The following is a 24,792-nucleotide window of genomic DNA, read 5'->3' as shown; positions in this document are numbered from 1 at the left end:
GGTCTGTACATAAGACGAAAATCAGCCAGATTTGGTGGCATGTGCCTGTAGTCCCAGCCACTTAGGAGGCTGAGGTGAGAGGTTTGCTTGAGCTTGAGAGGCAGAGGTTGCAGTGAGGCGAGACTGTGCCACTGCATTCCAAATTGGGTGACAGAGTGAGACCCTGTCTCAAATTTAAAAAAGAAAAAATAAGATACAGACTTCAAACCATATTACCAAGATTTCAAAAATTTTGTGAATAAAAAAAGACACACTATATTCATAAAACTTCTAGGGGCTGTAGTAGATACATAATTTTGGATGTGGTATAGGTTGGCCTATATATACAGAATATGTGACTAAAATTAAGTGTAATCACAATAACTTTTTATGTAACTTTGTTTTAATTCTAATTTGGTAACAGTGACTCAAAATAAATAGAATCATATTTTAGGAAACTCGATGACCCATGTAAGTGGCAGGGCTGGAGTTCTGTGCTGTCTGGGCAGAGAAAGCACTTGGACTGAATGATGATGGTCACAGCTCTCTCGGTGAAGTCCTGCAGAATCACTAACCTTGAGTTCATGTGCTCTAAGCTTCACTGTCCCTCCACCCCAAGATCCTAATTTATTTTATTCCATCCTGTTTTCTCTTGTAAATAGAAGAGCACAAGTTGACCTTTCTCAAAAGAGCCAGCAGGAATCTGGTTCTGATAACAAAGTTCCTGTCACTCCTGTGTCTATGGTTCTCCTAGGTAGTTTCTTTAGGGCTGCGCCAACTTCACTTCACAGTAGATCAGTAGATGAAGGAATAGTGCCACGGAGAATAGCATCCGGAAGAGGTATACTGGAAAGCTAATGCCCCAGGATCTCTGAAGAACATATCAGGTCTGAGGCTTGGGGTCATGGATGGTTTTCAAAGGGCAGAATCCTCCATAACCTTACATAGCGTCTTCATAGTCCACATCCGTAATGTTTGCTTTCCTCAGCCTGGAATAGATGTCTAAGGAAACCTGGAAGCAAAGGTTAAGACTAGAACAGGGAAGACAAGCAGAATATGCCTCCGCTGGTCCTCTTCCCCAGTCAGCTTGGATGCATCTTATCATGGCTCATCACACAATGCAAAAATCAGGGCCTCTTGAAAAACTGTGGTCCAAGGCCAGCATTTTCAGAGTGCCTGTATCCCACTGGTGGACTACAGAGATGATCCTGATAAGCTGCAAACTGATGCAAACATAAAATGCCTTTCCTCATTCTTATGGGCCATTGTTTGGCAGCCCCATGGGCTGTCATCTTTTAAAAGGTTGTCAGAATTTTATGTTCATAAATTAAATTTAGCATGTCACTGGAGTTTACCAAGGATTTGAATTTTGTCCTGAGATATTTGGCTGCCACACTACACTAGACAAAACTGCAAAGCACCTACTGTTTTTGCACACATGCACAGAGTTGGAATTTCTGCAGTTTTAAGGAAGTGTTTTTGTATCAGCGATATCTTGAATTATTCAAAGTTTACCAAATGCTAATTTTTAGTGACACAAATTACTATTAACTTAGGTTTGTTCAATATTAATTTAGTTGCTGTAGATTGTTTGGTTAACCTTATAATACAAAGTGATGGATGTATGGCTCAATAATATTTGAGGATAAAGATTTTCCAATAAATAGAATTTTGAGACTAGGTATGCACTCTAGTTTAACTAAAAATCATTCATGTGTGCATTGCTAAAGTAAGTGAAGTTGTAATCCTCCAAAATTTCCTTGTACAATGACCCTTTATTGTTGTAACTACATGTTTTTACCTCAATTGCGTTGGGAGATAGAGAAGAGGTAGACCATGGGATTTTTGCTCTAAGTGGCTACAATTTAAGAAGTTTGAGAACCAGTCCCCAGAAGAAAGAAAGAACATGGAGAAGAGAACAATAGAGACTCTTACCTGGTCCTCCGTATGTGTCCCCAGGGTTTCTGCTGCGGAGAAAAGGCAAGTGCTATGACATTCCACTTACATTTAAAGTCCTTCATTAAACTTGTGTTAAGAAAAGCTTCTTCCTCTCCCATCTATTTCCCATTAATTGATTTCCATTAATATTTTCTGTCTTGTTTTTCTGTTTATCACAAGTGTGATTCCCTTAGTAGCCAGAGGAAAATTGGCAGCCTGGGGGTGGGAAGGTAAGTAGAGCCCCTATGCCAGGAAGGGCCTTTATACGTCTCAGCTATTCTGGGCCGACCATGTGTAGGATGGGACAAGAGCACCAGCTAGGCAGCTGTGCTGGGGTTATGAGGAGCGTGTCAGGCTACTCAAAGAGGGCAGGCAGAAGCCATCACCTCTGATGCTGCCACATGACTGAGGAGTGAGGCATAAAATGTAGGCCTTACAATGACACCTTATTGTTAACTACATGTTTTTACCTCCATTGTGTTGGGAGGTTGGGAAGAGGCAGGCCATAATGGGATTTTTGCTCTTTCTAAGTGACTATAATTTAAGAAATTTGAAAGCCCAGCCCCAGAGAAAAGAAAGAACCTTAGCATTAGCTCTGGGCTCTACTCAAGGTAGCTCCAGACCCAAGGACAGCCATTAAGTATACACAGTGATGCTCACAGCCTTCTGCTCTGAGGAATGCTGTTGTCTGCCATGCACAGCCAGTGATTGTTCTCTTGGTTCTAGGAAAGACAAAAGTTAGAGACGAATTTACTCCCCCGTGTCTCACCTGCTGCTGATTCCTGCTCCGGCTGGTTATAGTACACCAACGAATAAACATCGTGCCCACTTACAACATTCACTGCAAGAGAAGGAAGGAGACTTCATGACACAGCTCCTGATTCCTGTCTTTAAAATTACTCCATACCTTCCACCTGTCACAGCCATGAAGACAGATGAGTCATTTGTTTGCAGTAGAGGCTGGGGCACAGCAAAGTCAGGTCTGGCTAGCAGATGTTATCCCATTGTCACTTCCCAAGCCTGCTGTACCAACTTTGGCCTGGGTCATTTGGAAAGGCTCACCATTTTCATATGTAGGCTGTAGCTGTCCTGGGGTAGGTGAGTTGAGGTAGGGGAACTCTTGGGGTACAGGGCTGGGAAGGCTCCTGCAAACACAGAGACACATGTTACTTATCTGAAATTACATCCCAGATAATGCAGACATCACACTGAAGGAGAGAAGCCTACGACAAATGGTCCTGAGGAGAATACTGAGTTATGGGGAAATGAGCAGCTAGAAGGCACAGCAGTGTGGCACGAGCCATGGCCCTCTGCACAGGCTGTGGGGCACTGCAGACCAAGCACATGAGCGTAAGGCATGGTATTGCCCATTCCCAGAATAGTGTCATTTGCATCATGAGTGCTCCCTAAATATTGAACGAATAAATATTGACTCACTCCAGATGGAAAACACTTCGCTTGGCAGAACAAGCAACTTGAGGAAGGGGCAAAAGAAAATGCTTCTTCTTGTGCAGGTACCAGTGAAAGAGTGCTACTCTCATTTGAAAAAAAAAAATCTGTTTATTGTTGGCATAAATGATAATACATTATATTAAAAAGACAACTAAACATTGGTATCTCTAGATGGGAGTATTTTAAAAAATATTTTCCTCCTCTAAACATCTAAAGAATTTCACCAATAACTGTTCGGTATGTTTATTCCTGTCTGTCTTACATTCCAGAAATGTACATGTATCTTACCTACCCTAAAATACTTTAAAACTTTCAAGAGTTTTTTATATTTTCACACCTCTCAGCACTCAACGGAATGGCTTACAGATCCTCAAATATTGGTTGACTGATTGAATGAATGCATGATCCTGGTGAAAGCTATGTGATTTTATTTTTATTTATTTATTTATGAGACAGAGTCTCGCTCTGTCACCCAGGCTAAAGTGCAGTGGTGCCATCTTGGCTCACTGCAACCTCCACCTCTCAAACTCAAGGGATTCTCTTGCCTCAGCTTCCTGAGTAGCTAAGACTACAGGCATGCACCACCATGCCCAGCTAATTTTTTGTATTTTGGTACAGATGGGGTTTCACCATGTTGCCCAGGGTGGTCTGGAGTCCTGAGCTCAGGTGATCCACCCACCTCAGCCTCCCAAAGTGCTGGAATTACAGGTGTGAGCCACCGTGCCCAGCTGCAATGTGATTTTAATATTCTGCAGTGGTATTGAAAGGGATCAATAGGAAAAATGACAAAAAGATTTAAAATTGTTAATGTACGAAATCTAAAAGAAGGGAAGTGACGATGAATTGTTCAAAGCTGCCAGTAGGAGAACTCAGGAGTGAGTTCTGGGTATAACAAAACAGAAAAAAAAGTTCAGGAGAGAACAAATCTAAATCTATTTTTAAAATAGATTTTTCCGCATTATTGGCACATATAGCGAAAACAGGCCTCACCTGAGTGGATCCCTGGTTGAACGTCTTCCTGCAAAACAAACAAATGAGCATACACATAAATGGAAGAACCCTCACTGTCAGTGCTCTTATACACCCTGCACAGGGATATGCCTCATGCTTAGATGCCCATTGTGGGTGCCACTGTGTGCCCAGCAGACATCCTGGCAATTATTTCCAGAGCCTTCATTTCACAGACGGAAACTCGAGTCCTGAATAATTAAGTGAGATTCCCAAAGCCAGTTAGTACCAGATCTAGGATCTGGGACCCAAGTCTCTAAACTTGTACATTTATTGTATGTTTTGGTTTTGTTTTACAACCACACCACCCAATCTTATTGTGACAAAAGTCCTTGGAGGCAGGTGCTGCCATAACCATGCTATAGATGGTGTGAGGTACCCAAAGATGTCAGAAAAGCTTGGAATTTAAATGAGAATCTCGTAGTGTCCTCTCTTGCCCTGTCTCCAACTTCCTCAGTGAAGAGGAGACCAAGGTTAAATATATAAATAAATATGTAATTACCAATTGTGATAACATGTGAATCTAAATAACTTGGAACTCATAACAGGAGAGGACAATTGCAGGCTGTGCAGGCCAGGCAAAGCCTCTTGGAAAAAATGACATTTCAGAGGAAAGTTGAGAAATTTCCAGCAATAAGTAGAACATGTGGACGTGTGAACATGCATTTCAGAGAGAAGAAAAAGCATGTGACAATACTTGAAGGTGACTAAGAATTGATGCACTGACTTTAGTACTGGGACATAGTCAGGATAGCTGGAACTGCTAACCATATTTCTCTTTTGTGGCAAATTATTTTAAATAGTTACATTTGTTTGTTTGTTTGTTTGTTTGTTTGAAAGAGAGTCTTGCTTTTTCACCAGGCTGGAGTGCAGTGTGCGATCTCAGCTCACTGCAGCCTCCGACTGCTTGGTTCAAGTGATTCTTCTGCTTCAGTCTCCCAAGTAGCTGGGATTACAGGCATGCACCACCACACCCAGCTAATTTTTCTATTTTTAGTAAAGACGGGGTTTCCCCATGTTGGCCAGGATGGTCTCGATCTCCTGACCTCGTGATCTGCCCACCTCAGCCTCCCAAAGTGTTGGGATTACAGGCGTGAGCCACCGCCCCTGGCCAAATCATTACATTTTTGTATAAAAGTTAAATCACAGAAGCACAAAATATCACTCGAACCTCAATTGATAGCACATGAGGGGTGGAGAACTTTACCAAAAATGTTACACTATGTTAATAGGCACTGTTCCTATCTGCTGGGGTTTTTGGCAGATTCACAGGCAAGGTGGTTAACAGCATATACATCTTTTGCGGTATACATGTCACAATTTCAGTGAAAACAAAGATCACAGTAACAAAATGCCATTCTTTTTTAAAAACTAACCTATTTTTCTTTTGAGGCCGTAGCAAAATAATAAGGCCACAGTGGCAGGACCAAGGGTGCCGAGGAGCCCCTCAATGACTCCTGAGGTAAGATGATTGCTTCTGGCCCCAGTAGGCACTAGAGGGAGAGACTTGTGCATGATCTGCTCAGAGGAAGGGCTTGGGGCTTAGAGAGCAGACATCTTGGGTGTGGGTTGTACCCAAGGTCTGCTCTTCCAAGTGGCGATTTATTTGTCTGGGGACTTGTGGTTTATCACATTTATGAAAAGAGAAGAGAGGCACCCAACCTTGAGTTCTCCACGCCCCTCCGATACATCACTCATGACAGCACCTCACACAGAGGCCCCACCGTTGGTAGCACACCGCCGGAAGCATAGTGGAACCAGCAAAACTCTCCCAGGATGCTGGGAAGGAGACATTGACCAACACAGTTCCATAGCCTGAGCTATACCTGTGAAGTTGAGTGTCACCTCCTCACTGCGCTGGGCCCCTAGGCCATTGTTGGCCTCACAGGAGTAGTTTCCAGAATGTTCTGCAGTCAGGGAAAGGTTGAAAGAGGCTCCTCCTCCAGAGGGGGCTGAGCTGCTCCCCAAGATGACATCCTCATGATAAAACCAGTACAGGATCGGATGAGAGCCTCTCAGGGCCTCACAGTGAAGCTTCAGCACATCCCCCACCACAGCCTGGGCCCTGGGAGCCCTGAGCATGAGGATGGGACGAGACACTGGGACTAAGGGAGATAGTAGGCTGTAAGAGACAGTCTCTGACAATGCAGTAAACCCATAATCCCTGCCCACCGATGCTCAGCCCCATTGAACTTCCTCAGCATGCCCCAGGGAAACTTTGTGTGCCCCAGGGAAACGTGGAGCCCAGTTTGTGACTGGCTGGCTGAATGGAGGGTAGTGGAACTTACTTCTGACAGTGATGCTCACCAGCCCACTGGGTCTGGGACCATAGCCATTTTCAGCTACACAGTAGTATTGCTCAGCATCACTCTCCCTTGCTGTAGGAATCTCATACTCTGCTGTCAGTGAACGCTGGGTCTTTGTCTGAAGGTTTAAACCTATAGCCCCTTTGTACCAAAGGAAGGTGATGTCTCCTGTCCCCATAGCAACTGAGCAGATGAGGACCAGTCTGTCTCCCTCCATCACCTGTCCTCCTGGGGGCTGAGTCTCCAAGCTCACATCAGCAACAGGGACCCCTGTGTGAACAGAAGATGACATATGAAGACCCTGAGTAGGGAGAGTTTCAAAGACAGTAAGTAGATGTGATAGTCCTGAAAGCAAAGAGCATGAGTGAAGTCAATGACATATATAGCTTAATTTGGGTGAGGGGGAAGGGTCTGCTGATTGGTTGGGTGATGGTGATAGGATAAGAAAGACACCATAGTATTACTATAGAAGGTGTAGCATCAGCTCTCTCCTTAGAACAGTGTGACTTCCACTACCCTAATCTCTCAAACTTTCATTTTTTCAAGGCACAATAGTATAGTAAAGTGATTATAAGTCCAAATTGTAAATCGAACTGCCTTGTTTGAAGAGTGGTTCCAACTCTTTTACTCGCCGTGTGTGCTTGATCAAATTACTCAACTTCTCTGAGATACAATTTCCCATATGTAAAAGATTGCTGGTAATGACAGTTATCTCCTGCAGTTGGAGGGTTCACAATTACACAATATCTGTGAAGCATTAAGATAGGGACTGCCATGTATAAACTGCTCAATGATTATTGTGCTGGTGGTGGTCCAGTTTCACCAGTATTGAGTTTTTAACAAGTGTGGGAGAGCACAGCCTTTTGGAAGTATTAGACATTTGCTTCATGGCATGATAGAATGGCAGAGGATGTTGGAATTGTCAACGCTGACGTGGAATAACAAGATGAATTACAAAGCACTCTTTTCTTTCTATATTTTGGAAATCAAGCTCCAACTGCCCTTCCATAAGCCCTGCTCCGGTAACCTATTCTACACATTCCTTCGGCAAAGCCTTCTCTGAGTACCTCAGTCCTTTATCCCCCTTGTCTGTAGTCGACAGCCAGTCCTACACAATGCAGCGTCACATATTTAACCCTAGTCATTCAGAGTGCTGGCTGAGCATCAACTTCACGTAGTCAGGGACCAAACATTATGCAGCTCTTCTCCCACACCCTCCAGCACAGTGAAGACACACAGTAAGGGTTTCCTAAATACTCTCTGTTTGCCTGAATGGAAACAGACTGAATAAGGGAAGATCCCTTAAGGATCCTAATAATGAGAGAAACTCAGGAATATCTTTCAAACAGCTCCTACTCTTGCAGAGATATAACCCATAACAGTGAGGATTAGCCTCTTGCCACTGCTCTTCTCAGCCTATCCTGGCAGACTGACCCCACTGACACTCACTGTGCACATTTATCTGGGATCTCCAGCTCCTCAAGACTTTGGATGCCATTGTCTGTGCCTCGCACCAGTAGGACCCTGAGTCTTCTTTCCACATGTTGGCGATCTGGAGCTTGGGGGAGCTGCTCCAGCCCGGGCCCAAGGCCTGGGCATCTCTGAAGAAGCAGAACTGGAACTGGGCATCTGAACTCTGTAGAAAGGGCATCTTACACGTCAGGGTCACTGGGCTCCCCTCTGTGGGATGGGAGGGGCTGACTATCAACAACAGCTCTAGAGAGAGGAATTAAACACAAATGATTAACGGAGTTCAGAGTTTCTGGTAAGAGGCACTTTGTGTCACAGCACTTGCCAACAAGACTCAAAGAAACAGCCAGTTGGATACACAGGCCACTCCACATGCCTCCACCACCCCGCACTGGCCCATGGGCCTTCCATGAACTCACCCTGCTCACGCCTGGTACATCCTGCCCCTTTGCAGTGTTATCTTGCAGAAAGTAACCCTTACCTTTAACTTGGATCTTATTATTTTTTGAAGTTCCTATCCATAAACCAAAAGTACCTTTCTTGAAGCCAGTACAATAATATTGAAGACTGTCACTGGAGTTGGCATTGGAGATGGTGAAGCTTGAAGTTTTATTCAAAGTGAATATGCTTCTTTTATCCTTGTAAGCCATATTCATTATCTTCTTCTGTTCCCTTTCCCCTGGCATCTCAGAACCACACTATCTTTTTCAAAAACAGAATATGGGACCTGCAGGGTTGATCTGTCCAGGAAAGACATAGGAGAATCTAATCCCCTCATTGCTGACTCTGTCCTGCCCCTATTATTGCTGTTTCCATTAGAAGCAATGGGGTGTATTTGCTTGGAAATGCCCAGTACCCATCATCCACACAGCTTCTCTACAAACCTCTGTAGAAACCATGATCTAAAGAGCTAATTTAATCCTTTGGGGTATTAGGGGCTCTTTTCTTTTTCTTTTTTTTTTCTTTTTCTTTTCTTTTTTTTTTTTTTCTTTTTCTTTTTTTTTGAGACAGGATCATGTTCTGACTCTCAGGCTAGAGTTCAGTGATGCTATCTCAGCTCACTGCAACCTCAACTTCCTGGGCTCAAGCAGTTATCTCACCTCAGCCTCTCAAGTAACTGGGACTAGAGACACATGCCACCAAGCCCAGCTCATTTTATTTATTTTTTTTTTTAGAGACAAAGTCTTATTATGTTGCTCAGGCTCGTCTCAAACTCCTGGGCTGAAGTGATCCTACCGCCTTGGCCTCCCAAAGTACTAAGTACAGGGGTGAGGCACCGCTCCTGGCCTGGGGCTCTTTTCTGGTGATAAGATGATAAAGTTGTGCTCTGCTCTCTCCTCATCTCCCCAGTTTGCAGCAGCCCATAGAAATGTCACAACACCTAATAGAGATGGGCTGTGTGGACATTTCTTTATTCAACCCTCAGAGCCTCTGCCTCTTGAAAAATATTATACTTTCCCTAAGACAAAACTTCTTTCTTTCCTCACCAGATGAAAATGACAAGTGCTTTGGATTACTAAGGGGTGATTCCTAGTTCAATATCTGTAATCTCTAAGTTTTTTTCTGCTGAATTTTTTTTTTTTTTTGGAAACTTTTAAACATCAGTTCCATCCATAGTACTAGAATATTTGCTTTGTCCTGAGGCATGGAATATCTTAGAGTCACTGTCTTTCCTTGGAAAACTGTGGTCCCCAGAAGACTGACCAGTAGCACAGCTCTTGGAGCTAGGCAGGGCAATAAATAAAAAGGTATTTAGGCCAGGCATGGGGGCTCACGGCTGTGATCCCACTGCTTTGGAAGGCCAAGGCTGGTGGATCACCTGAGGTCAGGAGTTCAAAACCAGCCTGGCCAACACGGCAAAACCTTGTCTCTACTAAAAATACAAAAATTAGCCAGGCATGGTGGCGTGCATTTGTAGTTCCAGCTACTCCCAAGGCTGAGGCAGGAGAATCATTTGAATCCAGGAGGCAGAGGTAGCAGTGAGCTGAGATCACACCACTGCACTTCAGCCTGGGCAATAGAGTGAGACTCTGTCTCAGAAAAAAAAAAAAGCGAGGGGGCATTTAGTATTTGGGCGTCTGTAACCCACTGTTCTCAATGAGGCTAGAGTGGTGATGAAGTGGGAAACTGGACAGGGCGGATTGCAAGGGTCTGGAACTCAGTCTTATAGCTCAGAACTTGTTTCAGATAATTCTTAGATAGCAGAGACTATCTGGAAAATACCTGGTGACAGAAACTTGGTTTCCTCATCTTTAATATGGCTTTGGATTTCTGCTTAGGCTGGGATTGGGCACTTGGGCTTAGGGGTAAAGATGAGACCAGACAAAAGGCATGCATGGTATTAATACAAGTCGTGAGTTAGACTTGGACAAACATTAGATAAGGAACCTGGAAGGCTAGACTGACTCTGAATCTCTCTGAATCTTTCTGGTCACAGGAATTGCTAGGGTACTTGAGAACTTGTGTTCCCTAGTTGCACTTGCAGCTGATGTTCTTGAGGTGGCAGGACAATCTCTTTTAACTCTGTGGCTAGTCTTTTCTGCACAAGATAGCAATTTTTACATTTTTAACATTGAGCATGATCTAATGAAGAGTCCTTGGTGGGGAAAGGAAGTCTCTACTCTCCTCCTCTGGTAAAGGTAAGACTTTGAGTCAGGATCAGAGCAATGAAGTAAGTTTGCATAAACCAGAGTCTGAAAGAGAAAATGAGTTGGGGTAACAGGTGTGGCTGCAGAGGAGAGCTAAAAATAGGAAGGAGGCAGCAGTACTACTTCATTCCACACATGGCTGGAGGATTCACTCTAATGCTCTCCGTGGATGCGTGATTTCGGCATTTCCTTCATCACCCATGGTGATACACCCAGCCGAGGAGCACAACTGGGAATTGGAGCTCCTGAGGCTGGGAGGACAGAGATGCTTCTAGCGTGAATCTTCAGCACCCTTTGCCTTCCTTGTGCAAACAGTGTCTCCCTCCCTGTGCTGGGACTTCCCAGAAATAAGACTGTGTTCTTGAGAAGGTCAGAGCAAGACCTATTCACTCCACTGAGCAGACGTGTGTCAGGTGCAGAGACTGATGTGAAGACAGAGCAGCCCAGGCCCAAGGGAGTCACTGATGTTTGTACACCTCAGTAGTTGTCACCCTGATATGTTTTGGGCAGGAAGGGGCTGCTAAGACAGCAATCCGCAGGCCTCCTGTGCTGACCTAAGTAACAAAATACCCACAGACCTTGAAGAAGAAAAGGAAGTGCAACTCACCGGCGGGTTCACAGAGTGGAGCTGGGAGAGAATTCAGCAGAGATCAGTACAGAGCAGCAAATCCCACACATCTCCAAAGTTTAAATCCTCCGAGAGCTTCCCCAGCACCGCACCCTCCATCCCTTGTACCCTCCCTGCATCTCTCTCTTCCTCCCTCCTTCCCTCGTTCTCTCTTCTCCCCTTCCTTCTTTCATCTTCTCTTCCTCCCTCCTTATCTTACCCCCGCTTCTTTTCTTCTTTCTCTCTGCTCCTTTCCCCACATTCTGCATCACCCACAGAGCACCTACCCACAGAACAACACATGGCTCTTTTTTATGATCAGAAAGTAATTGCCAATGACTTGTGTTGTCTGTGATTAGGAGGTGGCGTCTTTACTAATTACTTAGCAGCTCCCTCTTCAAGTTCCTTATTCCCACTCCCATCTCCTCCTCTCAAAAGTCTTGAGGGTCCAGCTTTGTATTGACTGTTTCATGGGAACAACAGAGTCAGGCAAGGAGAGTGCAAAGCCTCATACTCAAAGCATAGAGACCCTTTGTTTACCAATTTCAGATCAAAGGAGGCTTAGGTACAGAAAAGGAATTCAAATTTCTCCAAAAATTCTCTTATATCCAAAGGATTTGACCATAATATTATGGCTCAATGATGAAGAAAAAATAATTCTGGGGAAAATGCAGGCTTTGTAGCTGGATGACACAGATTTGAGTACTGGCTCTTCCTCTTACAAGCTGTGTGACTGTGGGAGAAATGTTTCACCGCTCTGTGCTTTAGTTTCCTTGTCTGTAAAGTGTAGATAATAGTAGCACCTACCTCACAGAGTTTTTGTAAAGCTTAAATAAACTGATAATCTTAAGGAGCTTAGACTAGTGCCTGGAATTTACTTATTCAGTAAATATTGTGTCATTACTATTATCTATTTTAGCCATGTTTGGTTTGAGACACTTACTTTTTCTTAGGTTAAATGTTTACTTGAATAATTAGTTCCTTAGGTAAGAGAAAAGTATCGATAGGAGATACTATAAAATCATATTTTATACATTTATCCATTCAACAAATAATCTGAAGTGCTCACTGTATGCCAGACACTGTGCATGGCCCTGAAGTGATGGGAGTGAACATGAATGATGATCTTTGATGTCAAGAAATTTATAGTACAGTGGGAGAGAGCCAATTTAAAAATAAGTATATAACATTCTTTCAGAGAGTGATTGGTGCTCTAAGAAAAATAAAGCAAAGAAATAAGATACAGAGCATCTTAAGATGGTCTTAACTGTTTAGATAGATTTAGATAGATTCAGTAAAAACCTAAATGAAATCAGGAAACAAGTCTTCTGAATATTTGGGAAAGAGCATCTGTGGCAGAGAAAACATCAAATGCAAGTATCCTGAGGAGGAAATACGCTTGTACAAGGAGGAATGAGAAGGCAAGGGCGCCTGGAGCTGACCAAGTAAGGGGGCAAGGGTTCGTTATCGGTGTCTGAGAAATAGGAAGGGTCCAGTCATGGGCACTTTATGGACTTGGCAATAGTTTTGGATTTCATTCTAGGTGTGATGGGGAACTATGGATAGTTCTTACTTAATTTACAATATCACTCTGACACTGTGAGGAAAACAGTATAGAAGTGCAAGAAAAGCAAGGAGAACATTAGTGGGAATTTAGTGTAGGGGAGTAAAGATAGTGGTTCAGATTAGACAGTGCTGGTGATATGAAATGGTCAGACTTTAGTATAAATTCTAAAAGTAGAATTAATAGGAATTGCTATGGATTAAATAGAAAGTGCAAAAGGAGAGAGAGGAGAATTAAGTATGACTCTTAGATTTTTGGCCACAGAAACTGGAAGAATGGTTGTGACATTTCCTGAATTGGAGAAGTTGTGGGGGAAAACAGGTTAAGTTTTGGGGTGGTAGTAGTACAGGTGGAAGATCAAGAGATCTGTTTGAGTTTAAGATGCCTGTTAAACACCTGATGTTAAGTTTAAGATGTTTATTAAGATGTCTATTAGATACCAGAATGTAAGAGGTATTTAAAAGAGAGGTCAAAGCTGGAGAAATAAGCTTGCATTTAAGCTTTAAGTGGCACATGAGGTGACATAATTATATAATTTGGGGAAGTGAGTATGGATGAAGTCTAGGTATCAACTTTGAGGATATCCAACATTTTGAGGTCAGCAAAGGATCCAAGCCAGACGCCGTAGCTTATGACTGTAATCCCAACACTTTGGAAGGCTGAGGTGAGAGGATTGATTGAGGCCAGAAGTTTGAGACCAGCCTGGGCGGCAAAAAACAAATAAATTAATGAAAAAAAAAAAAAAAGTTTGTTGAGGGGGATGGAGTTTCACTCTTCTTGCCCAAGCTAGAGTGCAATGGCACAATCTCGGCTCACTGCATCCTCTCGGGTTCAAGGGATTCTTCTGCCTCAGCCTCCTAAGTAGCTGGGATTACAGACATGTGCCACCACAACCAGCTAATTTTTTTTTTTTATTTAGTAGAGACTGGGTTTCATCATGTTGGTCAGCTTGGTCTGAACTGCTGACCTCAGGTGATCCACCTGCTTTGGCCTCCCAAAGTGCTGGGATTACAGATGTGAGCCACCACACCCGGTCAAAAAATTGTTTTAATTAGCTGAGTGTGGTTGCATGTGTCTCCGGTTCCAGCTACTCATGGAGCTGAGGCAGGTGCATCACTTGAGACCAGAAATTCAAGGCTACAATGAGCCATGACCATACCACTGCACTTCAGTTGGGGCAACAGGGTCAGACCCTAACTCTAAAAAAATTAAATAATTTAGCAAAGAACCTGAAAAGCAACAGATACTGAATTAGAAAGAAAACCAGCAGACTATGATATTCCAGAAGCCAAGTGAAAAGTATTTCCAAAAAAAGAGTGATCAAATGCCCCTGAGAAATTGAGTAAAATAAAAAATTAAAATTGACCCCTGGATGCAGCAACATAAAGATGGTTGATGCTATGTGCAAGAACAATTCAATGGAATGGTAAGAATGAAAGACTGATTTAAGTGGGTTCAAGGAAGAGTGAGGAAGAACTACAAGGACTTAGACGAGTTTACCAGGGGTTAGGAATGGGGGAAGATTTGACTATAAAAGGGATTGAGGGCATAAGAAAATTTTTTTCTTTTATTTATTTGTTTATTTATTTATTTATTTATTTGAGACAGAGTCTCACTCTGTCACCCAGGCTGGAATGCAGTGGCATGATCTCAGCTCATTTGTAACCTCTACCTCCCAGGTTCGTGCAATTCTCCTGCCTCAGCCTCCTGAGTAGCTAGGACTACAGGCATGGACCACCACACCTGGCTAATTTTTGTATTGTTAGTAGAGATGGAATTTCACCGTGTTGACCATGCTGGTCTCGAACTCCTGACCTCAGGTGATCCACCTGCCTAGGCCTCCCCAAGTGCTGGGATTACAGGCTTGAGCCGCTGCGTCCAGCCAGGAAATTTTTGAAGGGATAAAAATGTCCTGTATTTTGATTCTGCTGGTGGTTATGTTGCTCTAAATCTTTGTCAAAAATTATAGACGGTGTTTCAAAAAAGTAAATCTTAATGTAATGTAAATTAAAAATAAATATTAAATAAAGAATGAAAGAAAGTGAAGCAAAGACAGCAACTCACTGAAAACTTTATGTTTTGCTTTATTTTATTTTTTTGAGACAGGATCTTGCTCCGTTACTCAGGCTGGAGGTCAGATCACTGCAGACTTAACCTCCTGGGCTCAAGTGATCCTCTTACCTCAGCCTCCCAAGTAGCTGTGACTACAAGCATGTGCCACCATGCTACACTGTTTATTTTTTATCTTTATTTTTTATCTTTTGTAGAGACAAGATCTTACTATGTTGTCCAGGCTGGTCTCAAACACCTGGTGTCAAGCGATCCTCCCGCCTCAGCCTCCCAAAGTGCTGGGATTACAGGCATGAGCCACCACATCTAGTGCACTGAAAACTTTATAAAGGGAGACAGAAAAATGGTGTAGTAAATGGAAGCCATATTTCTATTATTTTAAGGGAAAAGACATTGTCGGTGATGTTGGCAAGATGGCTGACTAGACGTGTCTATTACTCATCCCCTTTCCTCCTAAAATACACTGAAACAATAAGGAAACAACTACATTTTGACTGGAGTGTCTAAAGGAGAGCACTGAAGTACAGCAGGGGAGTGGCAGAAACCTTGTGGAGCACAGAAACTCAGGATGGCTACATAAAGAAGGCAATGGAACACCCTGCCTCTGCAACCCTGTCTCCTCAGTCAGGATCAGCTTGGAATGCAGGCTGGGATTCAGGCCTAGAAGGTGTTTTTCCCGAAAACAAAAGGTAAAGAAGCCCCCAGAAGTCCCCATTATATCTGTGGACACTGGCAGTCTTTGTTGCTGGAGAATCCTACAGTTCTCACAGGTCCTAAGTCCAGTTTTGGAATCTGCCTGGAGTTCATATGGCTGCATTATGCTAGAGTAAGAGCCCATATTGTGGCTCCTCCCATCCCATGACCCAAGCTAGTACTGCACAGCACCATCTTAAAACTAGAGCAACTACTAGAGTGTGTTCTGTTCTTGGGGGCAGTAGTCACTGCATCTATTCATCCTTGAGGCTTCACCATCATTGCATCATGCTTACACACAGTAGTACACCATCTGCTAGCCAAGCTGCCCTGCTTCCTAACCCATGGGAACAAGCTGTCTAGGAAGCACTCCATTTTCTTCATCCTAGTGGCTTCAGTGCCCCAACCCCAGGGACTCAAAATCTAGGCTCAGGGAAACAGCTGTGATCCTGTCACTTGAGTCCAGATGACAGTCTGCCCTGCCAAGGAACAGGCTGTCTTGCCCAGTGGGGAAGTCAAGTCTTATCCAGAAAACCAGCCATGTGCTTGCCTCCTTGGCATATGACCCAGTTGGGCATCCTGCCCCTAGGGAAGCCACAGCTGAGCCAGCAGACCAATTGCATGCCCCCTTGGTGTGAAAACCAGCCTGGCACCTCACCCCTGGGGAAACACACCACCTGCCAATCTGTATTACTCTGCCCTTCCTGGTCAAACAACCTAAGTGTCCTGCCTGGATCTGGACTAGCCCTCTGAAGCCTGAGCTGCTGAGGCACACCATTTCCTTGGTGTGATGATGTGATATGGGGGAGTGAACCCAATATTGTCCTGTTCCCTGCTCTCCAGAGCTGAAGCCACAACTGCATCCTATCACCATTCCAGGATTTTTGCTGTTACTACACCTGGCATCATAGAGCCAAGGCCACTACTGTGTCCCACCACTCCAGGGTTCAGAGTCACCACTATGTAATACACTCTCTCCTGGTGCCTAAGTTGCCACTGTGTCCATTGACTCTGGGATTTGATTTGTACTTGTGATCTGCTTCCCAGTGTCTGAGCCTTTGGAAAGCCCTTTATCCTTAGAGTCATAACAGTGCTGTATCTTGACCCCCCAGGACTAAAGTCACAGCTACAAACTTGCCCCTTGACTTCCCCACTGGGCCTGAGATACTGGAGAGTGCTTCAGAGTCACATTATTTGCCTTGGTGGAAGAGCTGTGTCCATCTATGCCTAAGACAATGAATCTACATCCAGGCACAGATGCCACAGCAGTGGCACTGTGTGCAGGACAATGAGTGCAGGACCACAACCACCTCGAGCATCTGTGCCCTGGAACACAGTACTACCATGCCTGCCTGTGACCCATGCTGAGAACGAACACCAAAAGAGACCCTCTCAGGTATGAGGGTCTATGAGGAAAAGAACAAGAAGATCCCTAAAGCTCTTGCCACTGAGAACTGTAACAATCTATCCTGCCAACCACCACTCCCAGAAACTCCTACAGTCTAGGACACTGAGGCACACACAAGCATTGCTGACATTGATTACTGCTGAAGAAATTACACAGAGACCACACTACTATGCTCACCTGGAACCACACCAATGCACCTTCCTCAACTAAGGATCCATTGGTGCCCTAGGATCAATCTGCAGGTGAAAGTCTTTTCTTACAAAAGCTACTCTAAAATTGAAAGAGGAGACTCTTGCACTGGATGCACAAATGTTAAAGCAGGAACACAACAAACATGAAAAAGCAAGGAAACATGACACCACTAAAAGAACAAAACAATTTTCCAATAACTAACTGGAGATTTATTAATTGCCTAAAAAATTCAAAATTATAATCTTAAGGGAACTCACTGGCTTATAAGAGAATACAGATGAAAAGTTCAATAAAATCTGGAAAACAATTTATGACCTAAAGAGGAAATTTGAAAATAGATAGCTATCATGAAAATAATCCAAACAGAAATCATAGAGCTAAAAAATTATATGCATGAAATAAAAATTACAATTGAGAGTTTCAACAGTAAACCAGATAAAGAAGAAGAATTTCTTCTTTTTTTTTTTTTTTTTTTTTTTTTTTTTGAGACGGAGTCTTGCTCTGTCACCCAGGCTGGAGTGGCTGTGGCCGGATCTCAGCTCACTGCAAGCTCTGCCTCCCGGGTTCCCGCCATTCTCCTGCCTCAGCCTCCCGAATAGCTGGGACTACAGGCACCCGCCACCTCGCCCGGCTAGTTTTTTGTATTTTTTAGTAGAGACGGGGTTTCACCGTGTTAGCCAGGATGGTCTCGATCTCCTGACCTCGTGATCTGCCCGTCTCAGCCTCCCAAAGTGCTGGGATTACAGGCTTAAGCCACTGCGCCTGGCAAGAAGAAGAATTTCTAAACTTGAATACAGATCTTTTGAAGTACCCCAGATAGCTGAGGAAAATTTTTTTTTTAATGAAAAAAGCCTACAGGACTTTTGGGACACCATTAAGTGAGCAAATATTTGTATTATTAGAGTAGTAGAAGAAAAAGATATAGAGGAAGTGATGGAAAGCATATTTGAAAAACTAGTAGTTGAAAACTACTCAAGTCTTGGGATGAATATGAACAACCAGATCCATGAAGTTCAAAAATCCCCAAATAGATTTAACCCGAAGAGGTCCTCTCCAGGTACATTATAAACAAATTGTTAAAGGTCAGATAGAAACAGAATTCTAAACACAGAAGAAACATCAAGTCACACATAAGAGAATTTCTATAAGAGTATCATCAGATCTATCACCAGAAATCATGCAGGCCAGGAAATAATAAGATGATATATTCAAAGTGCTGAAAGAAGAAAACTTTCAGCAAGAATACTATACGGAGAAAAGATGTCTTTCAGAAATGAAGGAGAAATAAAGTCTCACCCACACAAGCAAAAGCTGATGGAATTCAAGACCATTAGACAAGCCTTAAAGTAACTGCATAAAAGAGTGTTTCAACCAGAAGTGAAAGGACAATAATTACTCCATGAAAACATGTGAAGGTATACAATTAACTGATAGAGGTAAATTGATCATTAAATTCAGAAAATCTCATTACTGTAATGGTGATTTGTAAATCTTTCAAATCTCTAGTATGATGGTTAAAAGTGAAAATGGTCAATAATAACTACAGCTGTGATAAGTTGTTAAGAAATATACAGTATAAAATATGTAACATAAGGCAACAAAAATATAAATTATGGGGGCAATGGAAAATGTCTAGACCAAAGTTAAGTTATTATCAGCTTAAAGTAGTCTATTATAACTATAATATTTTTTATATAAGCCTCATGGTAACTGCAAAGAAAAAATTGACAGCAGACACATAAATGAGAGAGAGAAAAGAATCAAAGCCTAGTGCTTCAAAAAATCCACCAAAACACAAAGATAAATAACAAGAGAGAAACAAAGGAATGAAAGATCTACAAAACAATTAGAAAACACTCAACAAAATGTCAGGAGTAAGTCCGTACATATCTATAGTAACCTTGAATGTAAATAGATTAAATTATTCAATTAAAAAATATAGAGTGGCTGAATGGATTTTAAAAACAAAACCCAACTATATTCTGCCTGCAAGAAACTCTACCTGTAAGGACATACATAGACAGAAAGTAAAAGGATGAAAAAGAAATACCATGAAAATGGAGAACAGGAATAGCTATGCTTATATCTGATATAATAGAATTTAAGTCAAAAACTATAAAAAGGTGCAAAGAAGGCCACTGTATAATGACAAAGGGGTGAATTCATCAACAAGATATAAACGATTTTAAACATATATACATCCAACACAAGAGCACCCAAAGATACAAAGCAATTATTATTAGATCTAAAAGGAGATATAGACTGCAATATAATAATAGTAGGGGACTTTAACACTCCACTTTCAGCAATGGAAAATCATCCAGACAGAAAATCAACACATAAATATCAAATTTAAACTACACTGTAGACAAAATAGATCTAATGGACATTTATAGAACATTTCACCCAATAGCTGCAGAATTCACATTTTTCTCGTCTGCACATGGAACATCCTCAAGGATAGATTGTATTTTAGGAAACAAAATGTCTTAACAAATTTAAAAAGATTGAAATTATATGAAGTATCTTCTGACCACAATGGTATAAAACTTGAAATCAATAACACAAGGTACTTCAGAAACTTCACAAATACATGAAAATTGAACATCATGCTCCCAAAGAACCAATGAGTCAATGAAAAATAATTTAAAAAGAAATTTTAAAATTTCTTGAGGCAAATAAAAATGGAACCACAACATACAAAAATCTATGAAATATAGCAAAAACAATTCTAAAAGGGAAGTTTATAGCAATGGATGCCTACATCAAAAATAGAAGAAAGATCTAAAATAGGTAACCTAACGTTTCACCTCAAGGAGCTAGAAAAACAAGAACAAATTCAGCCCAAAATTAGTAGAAGGAAGGAAATAATAAAGACTTGGCAGAAATAAATGAAATAGAGACTAGAAAAACAATACAAAAGATCAATGAAATGAGTCAGTTTTTTTAAAAAGATAAACAAAATTGACAAACTAGTCAGACTAAATAAGAAAAAGGAGATAAAATTCAAATAATAAAATCAGAGATAAAAAGGGGGCATCACAGCTGACATCACAGATTATAAAGGATAAAGGATTATAAGAGACTATTGTGAACAATTATATGCAAAGAAATTGGTACCTTAGAAGAAATAGATAAATTCCTGCACACATATAACTTCAAGATTGAATTATGAAGAAATAAAAAATCTGAACAGACCAATAATAACTAAGGGAATTCAATCAGTAATAAAAAAGTCTTCCATCAAAAAGGAACCTAGGACCTGATAGCTTATTGCTGAATTCTACCAAACATTTAAAGAACTAATACCAATTACTCTCAAACGATTTCAAAGAAATTAAAAGAAGAAAACACTTCCATACTCATTCTAAGAGGCCAATATTACTTTGATGCCAAAACCAGACAAAAACACAACAAAAAGAACAGGCTGATATTTCTGATGGACATAGATGTGCAAATTCTCAACAAAATGCCAGCAAACCAAATTCAACAGAACATTTAAAAAATTCATTTACCATGATCAATGGGATTCATTTCAGGGATGAAAGAATGGTTCAACATGCAAATCAATAGACATGATACATCACATTAACAAAATCAAGAATAAAAATCACATGCTCAACACGTGCACAAAAAGCATTTGACAAAATTCAACATCCATTTATGCTAAAAACTCTCAGAAAATTAGGTGTAGAAGAGATGTACCTCAACATAATAAAGGTCATATATGACAAGTCTATAGCTAATATCATACTGAATGGGGAAAAGTTGAAAGCATTTCTCTAAAATCTAGAAAAGACAAAGATGTCCACTTTGGCCACTACTATTTAACATAATAATGGAAGTCCTACCCAAAGTATTAGGCAAGAGAAAGAAAGAAAGGACATCCAAATTGAGAAGGAAGAAGTTAAATTGTCCCTGTTGGCAGATGACAGAATCTTATACGTAGAAAACTCTAAAGACTTCACCAACAAAATTTCATCTAATAAGTGATAAAGCTCTATGTCACTGATTTGGGCATCAACTTCACCAATGAAGTTGCTGGATAATAGATAGATAGATAGATAGATAGATAGATAGATAGATAGATAGACAAAACATATAAATCAGTAGTGTTTCTATATACTAATAGTGAACTACCTGCAAAAGAAATCAAGAAAACAATCCCATTCACAATAGTTATAAAATAATAAAATACTTAGGAATAAATTTAACCAAGGAGATGAAATATCTTCATAGCGAAAACTATAAAACATTAATGAAGAAATTAAAGAAGATGCAAATAAATTGAAAGATATAACATGTTCACGGATTGGAAGAATAAATATTGTTAAAATGTCAATACTACCCAGAATCATCTACAGATTCAATGCAATCTCTATCAAAATACCAATGACATTGTTTTCAGAAATAGAAAAAGCAATCCTAAAATTTGTATGGAACAAACAAACAAACAAATAAAAAACCCTGAATAGCCAAACAACCTTGAAGAAAAGAAAAGCTGGAGATATTACACTACCTGACTTCAAAACTCTAATAATCTACAAACCTGTAATAGTCAAAACAGCATGGTACAGGCATAAAAACAGACAGACCAATGGAACAGAATAGAGAGCCCAGAAATAAGTCCACACATTTATAGCTCACTGATTTTCAACAAAGGTGTTAAGAATGCATAATGTGGAAAGGACAGTGACATCACTAAATAGTGTTAGGAAAACTGGATATCCACTTACAGAAGAACGAAATTAGATTCTTATCTCTCACCATAGACAAAAATCAACTCCAAATGGATGAAAGACTTAAATGTATGACCCTGAACTGAAACTACTAGGAGAAAACATGGGGGAGAGCTCTATGTCACTGATTTTGGCAGTGATTTTTTGGCTAGGACCTCAAAAGCAAAAGCAATAAAAGCAAAAATAGACAAACGGGATTACACACAACCAAAAGGCTTCAGCATAGTAAAAGAAATAATCAACAGAGTGAAGAGACAACCTACAAAATAGGAAAAAGTACTTGCAGTCAATAAATCTGAGAAAAATTAACATCCAAAATACATAAAAACTCAAACAATACTAAGAAAACAACCCTGTTAACAATGGTCTAATTCTCAAAAGAAGACATGCAAGTGGCCAACAAGTATATTAAAAAATGCCCAACATCACTAATCATCAGAAAAATGCAAATCAAACCACAAGGAAATATTACCCCATACCTGTGAGAATGACTATAATCAAAAAGACCAAAGAGAACTAGTATTGTCAAAGATGTGTAGAAAAGAGAATCTTCATGTGCTGTTGGTGGGACTGTAAATTAGAACAGCTATTATGGAAAACAGTATGAAGGCTCTTAAAATATAAAAAATGGAACTACCATATGGTTCAGCCATCCCACTACTGGACATGTATCCAGAGGAAATTAAAGCAGCATGTTAAAGAGACATCTGCAGTCCCACATTTATTGCAGCACTATTCACAATAGCCAAGACAGCATCAACGTAGATGTTCATCAAAAAATTAATGGATAAACACAATGCAGTATATATACATGATGGAATGCTATTCAGCCATAAAAATAATGAAATCCTATCATTTACAACAACATGGGTTAGCCTGAAGGATATTATGTTAAATGAAATGAGGTAGGCACAGGAAGACAAGTACTGCACTCTCTCACTCATGTGGAATCTAAAAACGTTGATTTCATAGAAGGACAGGGCAGAATGGTGGTTACAAGAAGCTTGGGTAATAGTGGGGAAGGAGGAATGAGGAAAATGTTGCTCAATGGGTATATAATTACAGTTAGATACGGGGGGGGGGTGTCCAGAATAGACAAATATAGAGAGACAGAAAGTAGACAATGATTGCATGTGGCCACTGGATAGAGCAGTGAGTATAGGTGAGGGAGTTGGAAAAAAAATTGGGGATGCCTGCTAGTGGGTATGGAGTTATTTCTTGGTGATGAAAACTTTCCAGAAATGATTGTGGTAATAGTTGCACCACTCGGTGATTGTAATTAAAAACCACTGGATTGTATAGCTTAAATGGTGAATTGTGTTATATGTGAATAATATTTCACATATTTTTTTAATAAAAGGTACTGTAGCATATTTGTATACTTATGAGAATAATTTAGATCGAAGAAACATATTGATGATGGAGCAAAGTTTTTGAGAAAGTAAGAGGGTCTTGGGCCCAATGCACAAGTGGAGAGTCTTGTCATCAACAGGATGAGGGGCAATATATTCGTGGTAGGGGAAGAGAAGGCAGTGTATGTGAATGCAGAGGTGAGTAGGTTGACAGCGACAGAAAGATGAGAGAGTTTTCTTTTGACTGCTTTTATTTTCTCAATGAAATATGAAGCAAGATTATACAATGAGAGTGAACAGAGAAGTTTGAGGTGACAGGATAAGGTATGCAATAGTGATCATGGAGCAGCATGGATTATGAACATGTAGGATAATTGCCTGGCATTGCTGCTGGCTACCTGAGATTCAGGGGTCCTACACTTAAAAGGGGATAAGTCAGCAGGGTTGTGTGTTTCAAAAGAAAATCCCATTCAGCTGTTTATGCCTGGGACTGAAGCATGCATAAAGGCGTGTAAACCTGAGAGTGCTATGGGGGAAAAGAGATGAAGGTGTACTCGAGGGAGTGTTGTGTGGTGAGCTGCAGAATCTGAGCTGAGTACCATGAGAAGTGAGCACATGAAGTGTAGTCACTGATAATGGAAAAGTAGTCCTGGGGTAATTGTTGGAAATAGAGTGCGGGAGAAAGTGAGCTAGAAACACAACTTACCGGGGGCGGCAGGGGATGTATACTGAAAACAAAGGATCATAGGATGATAAGTTCTAAGGTTTGACTGTGAGAATGGGGAGTCAGAGAGGGATAAAAGGAAATAATGTTGGTAGTAAGAAGGGCAAGGAATTCAGAGGTCAATTTATTATGTAGGTTTTTTTTTTTTTTTTTTTTTTTTTTGGCAGCTGTTGAAAACACTAAGAACAAAGACAATTATTGATGGACAGGAAGACAGACAGGGAACACTTCCTATGACATAAAAACTGAAATGATAGTTTTTTTTTGAAAATTCTGGCTTTTTGAAGTATCTACAACTTTTTGCCTGACTCTGAGCCCTCAATGGAAGTGGAGATCTGAGCATCCCTGAGCATTACCTGACAGAACCTTAATCCTAAGAAGTCCTTACAGCCCTTCAGGAAACAGAGCCCAAGCGTGAATGCATCCCATACCCTGCTCTGAGTCATCCAACTCACCACAGATCAACAGCAACAGCAACAGCCTCGGCAGCATGAAGACCAGGTCAGGGATGGTACCTAGAGATGCCTCTCGTCAAAAAAACAATGCACCTGAGAGTCGAGCAGCAGCAGCTCATCAGAGGTTTGAGGAAGTTGAGATCAGAAGTTACCCTTCAGCAGAAGTAGAAGGAAGAAGAGCCCTCCA

At 41.2% G+C, this 24,792-nt stretch overlaps 1 protein-coding gene across 5 annotated transcripts; it reads right to left on the bottom strand.

The window, feature by feature from the left end:
• Window positions 1-364: 364 nt before the first annotated feature.
• Window positions 365-24,743, bottom strand: FCRL1 (Fc receptor like 1). 5 transcript variants are annotated; one of them, XM_007976642.3, is made up of 11 exons: window positions 24,606-24,743; window positions 11,409-11,429; window positions 8,133-8,399; window positions 6,666-6,953; window positions 6,204-6,482; window positions 5,754-5,870; window positions 4,360-4,387; window positions 2,980-3,062; window positions 2,687-2,758; window positions 1,915-1,946; window positions 365-991 (listed from the first exon to the last, which is right to left on the bottom strand). In XM_007976642.3, exons 1-11 carry the CDS (start codon window positions 24,640-24,642, stop codon window positions 920-922), a joined length of 1,296 nt encoding a protein of 431 aa, XP_007974833.1. In that variant the 5' UTR covers window positions 24,643-24,743; the 3' UTR covers window positions 365-919. The 5 variants fall into 5 exon arrangements, with proteins under 5 accessions (XP_007974833.1, XP_007974834.1, XP_007974837.1 ...); XM_007976643.3 differs by having other exon boundaries at window positions 1,915-1,943; XM_007976646.3 differs by having other exon boundaries at window positions 8,133-8,319; window positions 24,606-24,695.
• Between the last annotated feature and the right edge of the window lie 49 nt (window positions 24,744-24,792).

This window comes from Chlorocebus sabaeus, chromosome 20, assembly GCF_047675955.1.
Source record: "Chlorocebus sabaeus isolate Y175 chromosome 20, mChlSab1.0.hap1, whole genome shotgun sequence".
Classification (NCBI taxonomy): domain Eukaryota; kingdom Metazoa; phylum Chordata; class Mammalia; order Primates; family Cercopithecidae; genus Chlorocebus; species Chlorocebus sabaeus.
Note: the sequence above shows the minus strand (reverse complement) of the source record. Positions and strands in the feature narration are given on the sequence as shown.

What these genes read in the sequence shown, in the direction of transcription:
- FCRL1 (XM_007976642.3), bottom strand. Translation starts at nt 24,642, where the DNA reads ATGCTGCCGAGGCTGTTGCTGTTGCTGTTGATCTGTG. An exon ending in GCTGTTGCTGTTGATCTGTG is followed by an intron (nt 11,430 to 24,605) that starts GTGAGTTGGATG and finishes ATTCTCTCCCAG; the next exon opens with CTCCACTCTGTGAACCCGCC. An exon ending in ATCCCAGATAAATGTGCACA is followed by an intron (nt 6,954 to 8,132) that starts GTGAGTGTCAGT and finishes CTGTTCACACAG; the next exon opens with GGGTCCCTGTTGCTGATGTG.